At 37.4% G+C, this 14,830-nt stretch overlaps 1 protein-coding gene across 7 annotated transcripts in view; it reads left to right on the top strand.

Moving 5' to 3' along the window:
* ANKS1B (ankyrin repeat and sterile alpha motif domain containing 1B) overlaps window positions 1–14,830 on the top strand; it is a 1,184,309-nt gene that overhangs the window by 674,319 nt on the left and 495,160 nt on the right. For 5 of the 7 annotated variants that reach the window (XM_029204271.1, XM_029204270.1, XM_029204269.1 and 2 more), the window contains exons 13-14: window positions 9,676–10,265; window positions 12,316–12,388. In XM_029204271.1, coding sequence (XP_029060104.1) covers window positions 9,676–10,265; window positions 12,316–12,388 — 663 coding nt within the window. The remainder of the gene's footprint in view (window positions 1–9,675; window positions 10,266–12,315; window positions 12,389–14,830) is intronic. The other 2 variants (XM_029204272.1, XM_029204273.1) reach the window with 1 other exon arrangement.

Here is a 14,830-nt window from a genome sequence, read left to right as displayed (position 1 = left end):
TTGTGAGGAGGTGATTTGAAATTATTTAAATTTCCCATTCCTAATCAAACTTTTAAATCATCCATTTATTTATATATGTTCATGGGTTCATGTTTTCTTATTTTATTCAGTGGGTTATAATCCATTACTGTCATTATTTATTTTGTTTCTAAAATTGTCCTTAGTTTAACCAGCCCATTCAAGCTGGCTTCCCTGTCATCTTGACATGCCTCTTCATTCTTTGAGCACTTCCTTGCTCTCTGGCACAAGGTTTTCCAGGCTCATCTTGTACTTTCTCTGCCCTGACCCTGTTATCAGTCATTTCTCAATGGATCCCTGTTTCTTTTAGTGGAAAATACATTTAGAAGCTAAGTCTGGGCTTTACTTATTGCTATTGGGAGCTCAATTTCCCAGGCCCTCTCAATGGACAGAGTTAGGTATATATGTATGTAAATACACACATACACAAATATATATTTATATCTATATCTATCCATTTCTCTCTCTCTATCTTGAAAATATATTGGTATCTCCAGTTACAAGCCAGCAGCACAAGGTTCACTCTACTTTTCTCCCTCTTCATATTTCTAACTCCCTCCTTAAAAAGTGAGAAATCTGGCTCCTAACTGTAGTTGTTTATTTGATCACCCCTCTGTAAGTAAGCAGTTTCCCATATCTCCTGCCACCTCCTCCCCACTCAGGCATCTTTCCCATCCTGAGATTTGATTCCCCATGCCTGTTTATCTGTGTGAACACCCTGCTCACCTTCCTGGGACTCTAACACCTTATGGCAGGACATCCCACAGGTGGACACCCTCCTTTCACTGATGGGGCTTTGACATGTTATGCCAGGCCACCCTATGCATGAACACTTTCCTCTTCTGGACATGGACACCTTCCTCACCCTGTTTGGGTTTTGACACTCCTTGCTAGGCCACCCTTCTGCAGGGATATCCTCCTTTACTAGTTTTCTGACTCCTTCTGCCAGGCCACTCCTCCCTCATGGATTTCCTCCTCACCCCACCCGGGCTCTGACTGTCCATACTGGGTCACACCCCCGTGTGTACACCCCCTTCACCCTGCTTGGATTCCAGTGTACCATGCTGAGTTGCTCCTAAACATGGACACCACCCTTACTTTGCTTGGGCTCTGATACCCAACTCCAGGCTGCCTCTCCACTGAAGATAAGGATGCCATCTCACTCTTCTCCATCGAGTGACTTGAGGAGTGAATTGCTCATGGAGGGAAAGGGTAAGGGGAAAGAAAGTGATCAGCCACCTCATGGCTGAGCTTCTCTACTTACAGTATAGGTTGTTCTTTCAGCACTTTACTTTCTTAATTTCTTTTAAATAATTTTGAATTTTAAGTTACAGCTTTCAAATTATTTCGGGGCCACATTTATTTTTTGGTTTATTTTCATTAGCTTTTAAACATTCATTTTCTTCTCCTTTTCTTGCAATGTCTTTAAATAGGGTTGTATCAAAATCCTTTTTTGTTCCCCATCTTTAATGAGAAGAATGTCCTAGACTATTCGGAAGAGGCTTCTGTGTGAGAGCAGGCATGAGCCACAGTAGCTTTCTTCATGGCTCAAAGACTTTCCCTTTTTTGTTATCATGAAGTATTGAGATAATATGGGTACTTCTCTGCTTGATTAAGAAAGGCTTCCTGCTGTTATCTTGTTCTTTGCCAGAGTTGCGTGCACCTTGCCTTACAAAGTAGCGCTCTCATATTTGAACACTGTATTTTGTTATTATTACATTGAAGGTCTCCCTCCTCCGGTCCTCTGCCTTCCATGCCACTCCCTCCTTCCCGTTACATGAAATATCTTTCTCCGTGAGATCTCTGATGTTTTCACCCTGTTCAATTCGGATTCTGCTCCTGAAAATTTTTCTTCAGAGTGAGTCTCTAGTTTACTAAAAGCATGTATTTATTGAATATTTCTGAGATTCTCAAGGGTTTAAGCCACTTCTAATTGTCTTTTTGTGGGATTTTTTCAAGTTCTGCTGGTTATTCTCAGATTCTATTGTTCAGCATCCTGCTAAGTACTGGACCTTGTCATTTTAGCAATCAGAATCTGATGGCAATTTCTGGGCCCCGTGGCTTGTAGGCTCCATCAATTTCCTTTTCTCTTCACCACTACCAGTTCTGGATCCTGCTGCTATCACATGATTTGGCTATGCCCATCCATTTCCCAGGGCCATGGAGATTCCTTGATACCTGCTTTATTGAAGCTATCATCTATAGTTGGGTTTTTTTGTTTGTTGTACTATCATATGCTCATTTTATTCTTTTACTATAATGTGTATTGTTTTTATGAGGGGTCTTGGGGAAATTAATTTAAAAATGTACATTATTGTCATGTTCTTGCCATCAGAAATACCAAGTGATCTTTTAAAAGTGTAAATCAAATCATGTCAACCCTACCCCTACCTTCATCTCAGACCTCATCTCCAATCATTCTACCCCCCTATGATGGTTAATTTTATGTGTCAACTTGAATGGTCCGTGGGGTGCCCAGATATTCAGTCAAACATTATTCTAGGTGTTTCTGTGAGGGTGTTTGGGGATGAGGTTAAACTTTAAATAGGTAGACTAAGTAAAGCTGATTGCCCTCTCTAACGCATGGACCTTATCCCATCAGTTGAAGGCTTGAATAGAACCAAAAGGCTAATGTCGCCCTGAATGAGAGAATTTGTCCTGCTTGATAGTCTTTGAACTAGGAAACCAGCTTTTTTCCTGCCTTCATACTCAAACTAAAACATCATCTCTTCCTCTGTCTCAAGCCTACCAACCTTCGGATTAGAACTATACCATCAGCTCTCCTGGTTCTCAGGCCATAGGACTTGGACTGGAGCTATACCTTTCTCTTTCTGTCTCTGTCTCTCACTCTGACTTGTACACCACTCTCTCACCACTCTGTTGCAGCAACACTGGCCTTCTTACGGTTCAGAATACCCTTAAGGAGATTTTCATATCTTCTTCTCTCTGTCTGCAATAATAATCCCTATCTCATTGCTTTATTTTTTTCACAGAACTTAACCATCATCAGAAATTATACTCTTTTTGATTTGCCTACAGTTGTGTCCTTTGGTGGAATGTAAGCATCCTGAGGGTGGGATATTGCCTTTGGTACTGCTGAAACTTTGGCACCTAGGACAGTGCCCAGTGGACAGAGGTATTTTATACGTATTTGTGAAATGAATTCAGAATTTCTGCTAATATCAACATCAGCACTAGAATCCCAAAGACATTTTTGATTTTCCAAAGAGGAATGCAGTGACCCAATAAACAAAAGTTATGATCTATAATAAAAGAAGAAATTACTAGTTTTCCATAATTTGTTTTCATCTTAACATGAAATTTAGGGTTTTATTGTTATTCAGGTATTTATATAGGTGATAAATATCAGAGACAAAGATGGATAAAAATAAATATTGAACTTCTTACTATTGGATACTTACTCTGACATTTCTTTGAAATGCTAATTATTCTTTGAATAACTATCAGATTGGAATTCACACATATTTAGTTCTGTGCCTTAGCATGAAATATCCACTTGTCAAAAAAGAAGTGTGAAATTAAATGAGACATGTTATGAAAAGCAGTTTAATCTATATACTTTGCCTCAGTTTCATCTAAAGAAATAGTAATAAAATGCAAAATTTCTTTTCAAAGTATATTTTTAAAAATATACAAGCATGTCAAACTAATAATCTTTACTGAGTGTCTAATATAATAAATTACTACCACCTTTCTTTGTGAAAATGAAACCCTCTAGATTAGAAATTGTTGTTGTAATAAAGAAACACATATTTAATGTTTTCTATGCCACAGGCATTGTTCTAACTCCTATACTTTTAGTTTTTTCATTCAGCTTCACAATACTTTTAGTTATATACCATTACTATCATTATTTCCAGATATGAAAATATAAACATTGCCAGAGTTTATTGTGAAGAATGTATTAATTCTTCTTTAAAACTTGGGTTACAGGCTAAATCAGCTATCTATTGCCATGTAGTAAACCACCCCAAACTTTGTGGCTTAAATCAACAGCCATTTATTTAGCTCATGATTCTGGTACGTGTTTTCTTCTGGCCTGGGCCAGACTCAGATAATCTTGCCTGGGCTTGTTCATGCAACCGTGGTCAATTGGCAGATTGTCCTGGAGTTGGTTAGTCCTGGTCGGCCTCACTCACATGTTGAAAGTTAGCTGGCCTTCAGCTGAAGTGACAGGGTGGCTGGTGTGTTAACCATGCCCTTTTATTTTGGAGGGATTTTTTTTTTTTTTTGATGCTTTGACATCTTGGGACCTTGCTGACTCTGCAGACACTGCCCCTCCCAGGGCTAGGTAATTCTTAAAGATAGTAAATAACTCACCTGAAGACACACTTTTCATACGCAAACCAATCTAAAACCATACTCTAACCACTTTCTTTATCAGGTTCTCACACTGGGCCACTACCCACCTGCCCTAATCACAGCAGAGCCAGGTACCAGATAACTAGGAACAATCCCTATGGCCTAGAGCCTAATGAAAAGACTTGAAGTAACCAGTCCTAAAACTGCTTACCCTGTTTTGTCCATTACTTCCCATAGAAAGCACAATAAAGGCTCTTGTCCATCTTTTCCCCCACTCATTCTGCCTCTTGACTAATACTGGTGCTTCCACATGTGTCGCTTCCGCCCCCAGTGACATGGCATGCTCCTTCCTCTTGGGATCTATGACTATAACAATGTCTTTTCAGTGGCAATTGTCTCCTAATCTGTTAGGCTTATTATACTTGGGGGAAAAAAAAAAGAAAAAAAACCCTACAATTTCAGACACCTGGGTAATGTATCATTTCATCATCCAGTGGGCTAGCCCGAGCTTGTTCACATAGCGGCAGGGTTCCAAGAGCTGCAAGAGAACAAGTCCCAGTCCATGAGTGCTTTTCAAGTCTTTCTTATGTCATGCTTGCCATTGTCCCATTGACCAAAGCAAGGCACATGGCCACACTTAAAGTCGCTTGGGAGGAATGGATACAGGCTTGGGGTGTGGCTACAAGGAGCCTTTGCGGATTGGGGTCATAACTGCAATCAATCCACGCAACAGGAATTTCAGGAGGTTTCGTATCAATTTCACATTGTCTTTGATCTGAGAAACCCTTAGGGTTTGGGCACTGAAATAAGTAATATTTGCCTTTTCACAACTCTTGGCAAAAATGTTAACAACTATCACAATGCTAAGAACTATTATTCAAAGCCTAGGCTTATGAGCTAATAACTAAATTCTCTTTTACTTAGAGAAGTGACTGCTTGTGACTAGAGCACATGGACAGGATAAAGCATTTTGGAATGGCGATTATAGTTGTTTTGATGAAACCACCGAAGGGATGGTAACCTAATAATGATATTCATAGGAAAATTTAAATAATATTATGCCCCTAAATATCTCATTATTGTGAACATGATCAGAAACCTCTTGACTGAGATTTACAGAATCTTTTTCCTATAATAGACTGACTCTTTTCAGTTTTTCCTCTCAAACTCAAACCCTTTAGCCTTCTTCAGCAACTTCTCAGTAAAATTCTTCCCTATTTCAGAATTCTTCCTTCCTTCTACATTATTTATGCATTACTATCATCTCATACCAACCTGCTTATGCTGTAAAGCATTATAGGGGAGCCCAGTAGCCCAGGAAGCAAAAAGAGAAAATAAATTGGAACAGAACACCAGATTTTATTTTCTCTTAGTATTAGCTTACCTCCATGAAGCAGAAGAAATTCTTTTCATCCACTTTCCCCAAATTCCAGCAATAGTCATAAACAGGAGAAACATGTCTCTCCTCACAAAGAGCCTACTTGAAATTGTCCTTGAACCCTAGATTGTTCTTTTATCTTAATAGTAATATATTTTCCAGGCCAGTGGATATAGGAAATCTGATAGACCTTAGTTTGAATCTCAGCTTAACCACTTACTAGATGGGGAAACTTCAGAAGCTTAAGTTGTCTGCATGTTAATTTTGACTTCTAAAAAATGGATATAATAGAGCATAAACTCTAGCCTTTAGAAAGAGTTTAAGGCTGCCTTGCCTTACGCTTCACCCATTCTTCTACCCCAAGAAGGATCTCTGTTGTGAGGGGAGGGAAAAATAGAGTTAGGAAGGACATAGTGTTGCTACATTAGAAAGGGATGGAGTTTTTATGGGACGATCAAGTGCTTATAATAGTACGGGATGAATCAGATTGTTTCTCTTTTAGACTGTTGTCTCTCGGACCTTTCTTCCTGTCACTCTTGTTTCTTTCATCTCAGGATACCACTGTGTTAGGTCTAGGCAGGGGGTTGTCTTCGTTTGGAAAAGCCAAACAGGAACCAGGGTGAGGTCTGGGGATATGTAAAGCCAGGAATGTACCTACTTCTATCAGCTCCAAGAAAGGCAAGAGTATACAGACCTGGGACCAAACTTCAATAAAGAAAGCCAATTTGTCTGTAGCATTCTTTGAGCAAATATCTATTGAGACTTATTGTGGTAGCCAATTTGTTTACATATTCTGGCCAAATCTCTTTTCTGTGAGAAAATCATGATTATTAATCATTTCACAGGATTGTTATGACGATCAGATGAGGGGATATAAATATTATCTCTAATTCAGTGCATGCATAGTAAATAGCCCACACCAAATAAATGTTACTTGTAAATTTATAAAAACTTTGGTGTCTTGGGTTTATGATAATAACTAACTTTTTAAAAGTGTGAGTCAGCAAGTCAAGTTTGAATTTGTTGTTATTATCTACCACATTGGCCATATTTTACTTTTTCATAAGATCAGGTTATGGGCTTATCAGGTAATTTAACTTTTGATCATGGCAAATATTTAGCTGAATTTTTTTTTGAATTTTGTTTCATTTATTTTTTTATACAGCAGGATCTCATTAGTTATCCATTTTATACATATTAGTGTATATATGTCAATCCCAATCTCCCAATTCATCATACCACCACCACCACCACCACCCCCTGCCATGTTCCCCGCTTGGTGTCCATACGTTTGTTCTCTACATCTATGTCTGAATTTCTGCCCTGCAAACCAGTTCATCTGCACCATTTTTCTAGGTTCCACATATATGCATTAATATACGATATTTGTTTTTCTCTTTCTGATTTACTTCACTCTGTATGACAGTCTCTAGATCCATCCACATCTCTACAAATGACCCAATTTCGTTCCTTTTTAAGGCTGAGCAATATTCCATTGTATATATGTACTACATCTTCTTTATCCATTCGTCTGTCGATGGGCATTTAGGTTGCTTCCATATCCTGGCTGTTGTAAATAGTGCTGCAATGAACATTGGGATGCATGTGTCCTTTTGAATTATGGTTTTCTTTGAGTATATGCCCAGTAGTGGGATTGCTGGGTCGTATGGTAATTCTATTTTTAGTTTTTTAAGGAACTCCATACTGTTCTCCATACTGGCTGTATCAATTTACATTCCTACCAACAGTGCAAGAGGGTCCCCTTTTCTCCACACCCTCTCCAGCATTGGTTGTTTGTAGATTTTCTGATGATGCCCATTCTAACTGGTGCGAGGTGATACCTCATTGTAGTTTTGATTTGCATTTCTCTAATGATTAGTGATGTTGAGCAGCTTTTCATGTGCTTCTTGGCCATCTGTATGTCTTCTTTGGAGAAATGTCTATTTAGGTCTTCTGCCCACTTTTGGATTGGGTTGTTTGTTTTTTTAATATTGAGCTGCATGAGTTGTTTATATATTTTGGAGATTAATCCTTTGTCCGTTGATTCATTTGCAAATATTTTCTCCCATTCTGAGGATTGTCTTTTCCTCTTGTTTGTAGTTTCCTTTGCTGTGCAAAAGCTTTTAAGTTTCATTGTCTCATTTGTTTATTTTTGTTTTTATTTCCATTACTCTAGGAGGTAGATAAAAAAAGATCTTGCTGTGATTTATGTCAAAGAGTGTTCTTCCTATGTTTTCCTCTAAGAGTTTTATAGTGTCCAGTCTTAGGTCTCTAATCCATTTTGAGTTTATTTTTGTGTATGGTGCTAGGGAGTGTTCTAATTTCATTCTTTTACATGTAGCTGTCCAGTTTTCCCAGCACCACTTATTGAAGAGACTGTCTTTTCTCCATTGTATATCCTTGCCTCCTTTGTCGTAGATTAGCTGACCATAGGTGCATGGGTTTATCTCTGGACTTTCTATCCTGTTCCATTGATATATATTTCTGTTTTTGTGCCAGTACCATGTTGTCTTGATTACTGTAGCTTTGTAGTATAGTCTGAAGTCAGGGAGTCTGATTCCTCCAGCTCCGTTTTTTTCCCTCAAGATCATTTTGGCTATTCGGGGTCTTTTGTGTCTCCATACAAATTTTAAGATTTTTTGTTCTAGTTCTGTAAAAAATGCCATTGGTAATTTGATAGGGATTGCATTGAATCTGTAGATTGCTTTGGGTAGTATATTCATTTTCACAATATTGATTCTTCCAATCCAAGAACATGGTATATCTCTCCATCTGTTTGTATCATCTTTAATTTCTTTCATCAGTGTCTTATAGTTTTCTGCATACAGGTCTTTTGTCTCCTTAGGTAGGTTTATTCGTAGGTAGTTTATTCTTTTTGTTGCAGTGGTAAATGGGAGTGTTTCCTTAATTTCTCTTTCATATTTTTCATCATTAGTGTATAGGAATGCAAGAGATTTCTGTGCATTAATTTTGTATCCTGCAACTTTACCAAATTCATTGATTTAGCTGAATATTAAAGTGACCAATCAAAAAAGTAAACTGACTTCCTTTGCTAATTTCTTTGGCCAGGTTTTTACACAGTATGTCTTTAAAAGACAAATTAGGTCATTAAAAAAAAGCATGGTGTATTTTAAATCTCAGCAAACGTTTATGTTTTATCTTAGAAAAAATTATAAAGAATAAAAATTATCATCTTTGGTTTCTTTTCTGCATTACATTTTCAAAGATCTAAAGAAATTGAAAAATAACTAATGCTATTTCATAGAAGAAAGAAAGATAGCTTTGTGTTAGTAGCTCAACATCAGTTTCTTGTAAAAGACACTCAATTTTTAGTGATATTGCATTGTTTGCCTACGTTTAAGCCTGAACAAATCCTTTTTGTCTAAATCATATAATCTGTATAGAATTAATCTTAATTTTATATTTGAAGTAACACTATCAGGATTATTAACCTTAAATTACTCCTAATTATACTTCTTTTCAAGGTTTTGTTTTTGAATTTATTTCCTGGCAGAAGGGCAAAGGAATGTCATTATATATGATCTTGATTTACCTGCCTGATGTCCTACTGCGCAATGATTCATTTACTCCAAGAGTTTGAACGTGGGTGTCCCATTTTAAGAAAACCTGATTTTATCCAATGTAAAACATATTCCCTGGGGACAAAGGAGAAGGGTGGGCAATTACTCAATTAATACCCGATTCATACCTTTGAAATGCACCCTAAAGTAATTCAGGAAGATCTGGTTCATACACACACAAACACACACAGACACACACACACACACACACACACATTCATTTTATACATGGCACTGTAGCCTCATGGGTATTTCATAAAGTGAGGATATCACTGTGTAGCAACAAATCAAATGTCTGGACATTGCACAAGTTGTATCAGGGCTTTCAGAGTCCTTTATAAACAAGCATCCTGACCTTCTTTTTCCCTTTTGCAGATGATCTCTCTCAAGAGGAGGACAATGATCCCCCAAAAGAATATGATCCTGGGCAATTTGCAGGCCTTCTCCATGGATCCTCTCCAGCATGTGAGTCCCCTGAAAATCCATTTCATCTCTATGGGAAAAGAGATGAACGTGAAGAAGGAAAAGATGAAGTCAGTTTGACAAATAGTCCTTTGCCTTTCAAGCAGACTCCAATAGAAAATAACTCAGAACCTTTGGTAAAGAAAATTAAACCCAAAGTAGTCAGTAGAACAATTTTTCACAAAAAAAGCAACCAACTCGAAAACCATACCATTGTTGGCACAAGAACAACTAGGAGTGGATCCCGGAATGGGGACCAGTGGATTGTGAACACTGGGGGATTTGTGGAGAGAGCCTGTACCCTGGGAAGAATAAGGTCATTGCCAAAAGCCCTGATCGACATGCATTTATCAAAAAATGTCTCTAAATCGGATTCTGATCTCATTGCCTACCCTTCGAATGCAAAAACATCAAGAGTTAACTGGACTGAATCTTCAACTGCTGATCACAGTTCTAAAGGGAATTCTGAAAGAACGCCATCCTTCACTTCCGAATGGGAAGAAGTAAGATTTGTTCTTATTATTCCTTATTTAAGGCTTTAGCATCGAGGGGGTTTTAGGGGAAGGACTTGCAGCTTTTTAAGTCTCTCAAAGGAAAAAAAATTAACAAACACATATAATTCCAAGTGGAAGGGAAAGGTTCTAGAGGTGTCACATGATAATTTCAGTGAGTGTGAAAACAACACATGAGGGGAAATCTGTTGTTTCTATAGAAATTGATATCAAGCAGAAGTAATAACTAGCAATGAGGTACAAGAAAATGTTCACATTGTGTCCTACCAAGCATTGCAGCTGACAAATTGAGAAAAATATTTGTATTTTTGTTGCTCCATATCATTTTGTTACTTGCTAAACTCTTTGTTAGCTCATCTCCCTTCTTTAAAGTATCTTATAGTTTCAGAAGGACTTTTATAATCTTGATGATAAACAGAATGGTCCTGGCCTTTCTCCAAGTACCATACGAAAAACACAAATTACTTAATATATCCCTTTACAACTATTAGAGAGACATTAAAGAAAAATATGTTGCAGTCCAGTATCACCAATTTAAGCTCTACTTAAAGACAAAGTCTTTAATTTCATAGAATTACTCAGAAAGCAAGTGCCCTTGTAAGGTTATAAAATATCATCCTTTGTCCCTGACATCATTATTATATAATAAAGTAATGAAGTCTCTTGCTTTTTCTTGAATTTCTTCAAAGAATGGACCACACTCTTCTTGGCATTTCATTCTAACATGTCACATTTTGTCTCTCAGAAGATTGTGCTGGTTGGATTAGGTTTTGAAGCACAGTAGGTCACTATAGTATTCTGAGAACTAGAAATGGAAATGGTTCTGGTATTGACATTCTGAATTGAGCTGTTAGAGAAAATCACTTAATCTCTCTGCACCTGTTTCAGGGTGAACAAAATGGGACCTTTAAGTAATGCTCACTGTCCTTTCTGAAACCTGCTGTCTTCCTAAGGTTGCTAGGATGATGAGGAGAGGGATTAAACCATAAATAGCTAAAGCTCTGACAGTCACATCTTCCTGTACATTCCATAGTAGTAGATTGATAGTTTATTCAGATCTATCCATTTCTTATATTTATTAACTCTGTGAATAACATCTGGAGATCCTTTTTGGAACAAGACAGGATTAATTAACATTTAACTTACCTCTTAGCATCAAGTTGTCTCCATGCCTAGATTCTTGTGATTACGTGCTACAAATCAGCTTGTGTCTGGTTAAACCATTTAACAAGAACTTGATTCCAATGGTCATGCTTCACTGGTCAGATGAGATGCACGCTCTCAGACAGAAGAGGAAGTATGCCCGAGAGGGTAGACATTGTCATGTGAATTTATCTTCAGCTCCTTCCCCATCTGAGTTTAAAGAATACACAATTTCTAACTTACTGACCCATGTAGGCCCAAACAAAGTTCATTTTAGGAAATACAAAGAAAAGGCAAGCTGATTTTGAAAGTTTAAGAAAGGGAAATATAATTTGTATTTCTAAAAGCATTTCAAAAGATGTCTGCTTCCCTTTAAACCCTTCTCTGTCAGTCTCTTAATTGTTGTATTGCAATGGTAATAATACCAAGAATATATGCTTCTGGAAAAAAAAAGCATATATGCTTCTGGCATATGAAAGTATTTTAAAATGCAATGCTGTATGCTAAGTGAAATGAGTCAGACAGAGAAAGACAAATACTATATTATATCACATATATATGGAATCTAAAAAACATAACAAACTAGTGACTATAACAAAAAAGAAGCAGACTCACAGATATAGAAATCAAACTAGTGGTTACCAGTGGCAGGGGAGAGGGGCAATATAGGGTGGGGGATTAAGAGGTACAAACTATTGGCTGTAAGATAGGCTCAAGGATGTATTGTACAACACAGGGAATATAGCCAATATTTTGTAATCACTGTAAATGGAAACTAACTTTTAAATTTTGTATAAAAAATAAAAATAAATTTAAAATTTTTAAATAAAAAATAAATAAAAGTGCAACACTATAAGTGAATGTAATAATTCCTTTATATGGTTTTTGTTTCTCACAGATTGACAAAATAATGAGTTCCATAGATGTTGGAATTAACAGCGAACTTGAAGAAATTAATGGTGAGAACACAAGTAAGGAAACCTCTCCTCTATGTTGTAAGGAATAAATGTGCTCAAGAACTAGCTATGAAATGATAGGAGTCTATAGATAATTTCATGTTTTACCATAACAATAGTAGATACAAATTATTTTTTTCCATTCATATCAAACAACTATAACCTCTAAACAACATCAATTATACTGATTTAGCAAATTGAGAGATTTTTCCCCATGTGCTATTTTACTATGCCAGTTAACATTAATGAAGTTCCAACTTCATGTAGAGCTAAGTATGAAGCAATTCAAAGTGTTCTAGAACATGGTAACAACACACTACTATTTCTCATTCCGTGAAACGTCCCATTCATCCTGGCCAAAGTGATTAACAACTTCTCCTAAATTGTAAGCTCCAGTATGGCAAGAACTGTGTGTTATTCATCTTCTTGTATCCCAGAATACCTAGCAGCGTGTCTCACAAATAGTCGGTTCTGCAATCACCCTTACAAAGTATTGTTTTCTTCCCTATAATTAAAGCTCAAGAGTGGAAGGTCATTTAAAACTTTAAGTTAGTAGTGATAGTTGATGTTTCTGTAGAGATGATAAGATTAAGGTCTGCAGGAGAGAAGCCTAAATATATCGTAGGGTAAACAGTTACAGTCCTTGTGGCCCTTTGATAGTCACCAGAGTCTTTTAAACAGCACTCTCAGTGACTGTTAAGCACAGGAAAGTTGGAGAAGCGCTCTCTTCTGGTGCACTGGGCCTGGGTAGACAAGAAGTGACATTGAAATCTGGGGTTGCAGTCCATGAAGGGAATATTCAGGTCTAAATGATACCCTTGCAGGAGCACCCCACTCCTTGCTCCTATGCTGGGACAAGTATGAACTTAAATTGTTCTAATATGGCTGGGCTCCATGTTAATTAGGTGATAATTTCCTAAAAGACTAGACAGTTTTTTTTTCTAAAACACGTGTTTGTTTTAGATTTTAAAAACTGAAAAATTATGAAAAAAAGTACCAAAATTGTGTGCATTTGTTTAGTGACACAAGCTTGATGGCATGTGTAGCTAGCTCACACACAGAAATGCTGATAAACACTGAGGACTTTTCCAGTATCCAGAGAACTAGCCTAAGAATGTATGTTGCCATATAGTTCTTTCAGATATGCTTACAGAATAATTTCAAGAAAGCTGTAGGAATGCAGAATTTTGACTGATGTGAAGGTAAGAATGTATTTTCTTACCATAGTAAGTTCCCTGTTACTGAGAATATTCAAGCAGAGATTTAATGCTTCTCTGTTGGAAGACTTAGGTGACATTGAACATTCTAATGTAAAATTCTTCAGATAGTACCATAGAATTGCAAAAATATCATAAACTTTATTATAATGAAAATAAGTACAAATGTTAAAATTGCCACTCAGGCAAAATTGCCTTTGAAGGGCATTTTAATAATAAATAAATCCACAGATTATTTTCCCTTAAATTACCCTCGTTTCACCTCTCAGATCACCATCCTACCCACTGCCTTTATTTACTATTTTTCTCAAGTGATAATGAAAATGAAGACTCAGTCCCCAAAGCATCATTACTATTAACAAAGACTGGTTCTGTATGTACCTTAATTTTCACTTCTTAGTTACACACTAGTTATGCACTAAGTGATTGCCCATAACATGTGGCATTCCAATTGGCCATTAGGCCATTTGTGAATTACAGCTTTAGTGGTGCAGGCTTTTCCCTCTCGAGACTAGACAGAACTGGAGAAGTGATAGACAACCCCGTGAAGATGACATTCCACAAATAATGTATTGGGTACTGAGTGTGGCCAGGAAATCACATGGTGGAATAAAAAGTCAGACAGAAGTGAATTCAAATATCAGTCCTGCTATTTACTAGCTGCTTGATCTTCGGCAACTCACTCAGTTTCCCCATCAACAGAAATGGAGATATTAATGTAGGATCATTGTAGAGACATATACAATGGCATATAAGTAGAGTATGATACATGTAGACATGTATTAAATTTTACCTCTCCCTTGCCCTATCATGAGGGAGATGCTGTTTTAGACAGTGTGGGCATATCAAGTTAACCACACATCAGCCCTTCTTTTAAGAACTTTACAATGTCAGCTAGTCTCACAGCCTTCATGTTAAATTTGCTGTATTCCCTGGAATTGTGGCGTGTCAGTTAGAGTGCAGGTCATAACAAGCCCGACAGTCAGATGGTACCAGAGAAGAGTAATTACTAAAAGAGAGCATAAAACTCCAGGCTACCCTGGCAAGGAGAAGAGGATAATCTAGATGTTTGTTTGTTTGTTCGTTTTGGCTGCGTTGGGTCTTTGTTGCTGTGCACTGGCTTTCTCTAGTTGCGGCGAGCAGGAGCTACTCTTTGTTGCGGTGCATGGGCTTCTCACTGCGGTGGCTTCTCTTATGGAGCACGGGCTCTAGGCGCGCGGGCTTCAGTAGTTGTGGCACG

The sequence above is a fragment of the Monodon monoceros genome, unplaced genomic scaffold (assembly GCF_005190385.1).
Source record: "Monodon monoceros isolate NGI ecotype Baffin Bay Population unplaced genomic scaffold, NGI_Narwhal_1 Super_Scaffold_6, whole genome shotgun sequence".
NCBI classification, from domain to species: domain Eukaryota; kingdom Metazoa; phylum Chordata; class Mammalia; order Artiodactyla; family Monodontidae; genus Monodon; species Monodon monoceros.
This window is presented reverse-complemented; position numbering and strand designations above follow the sequence as displayed.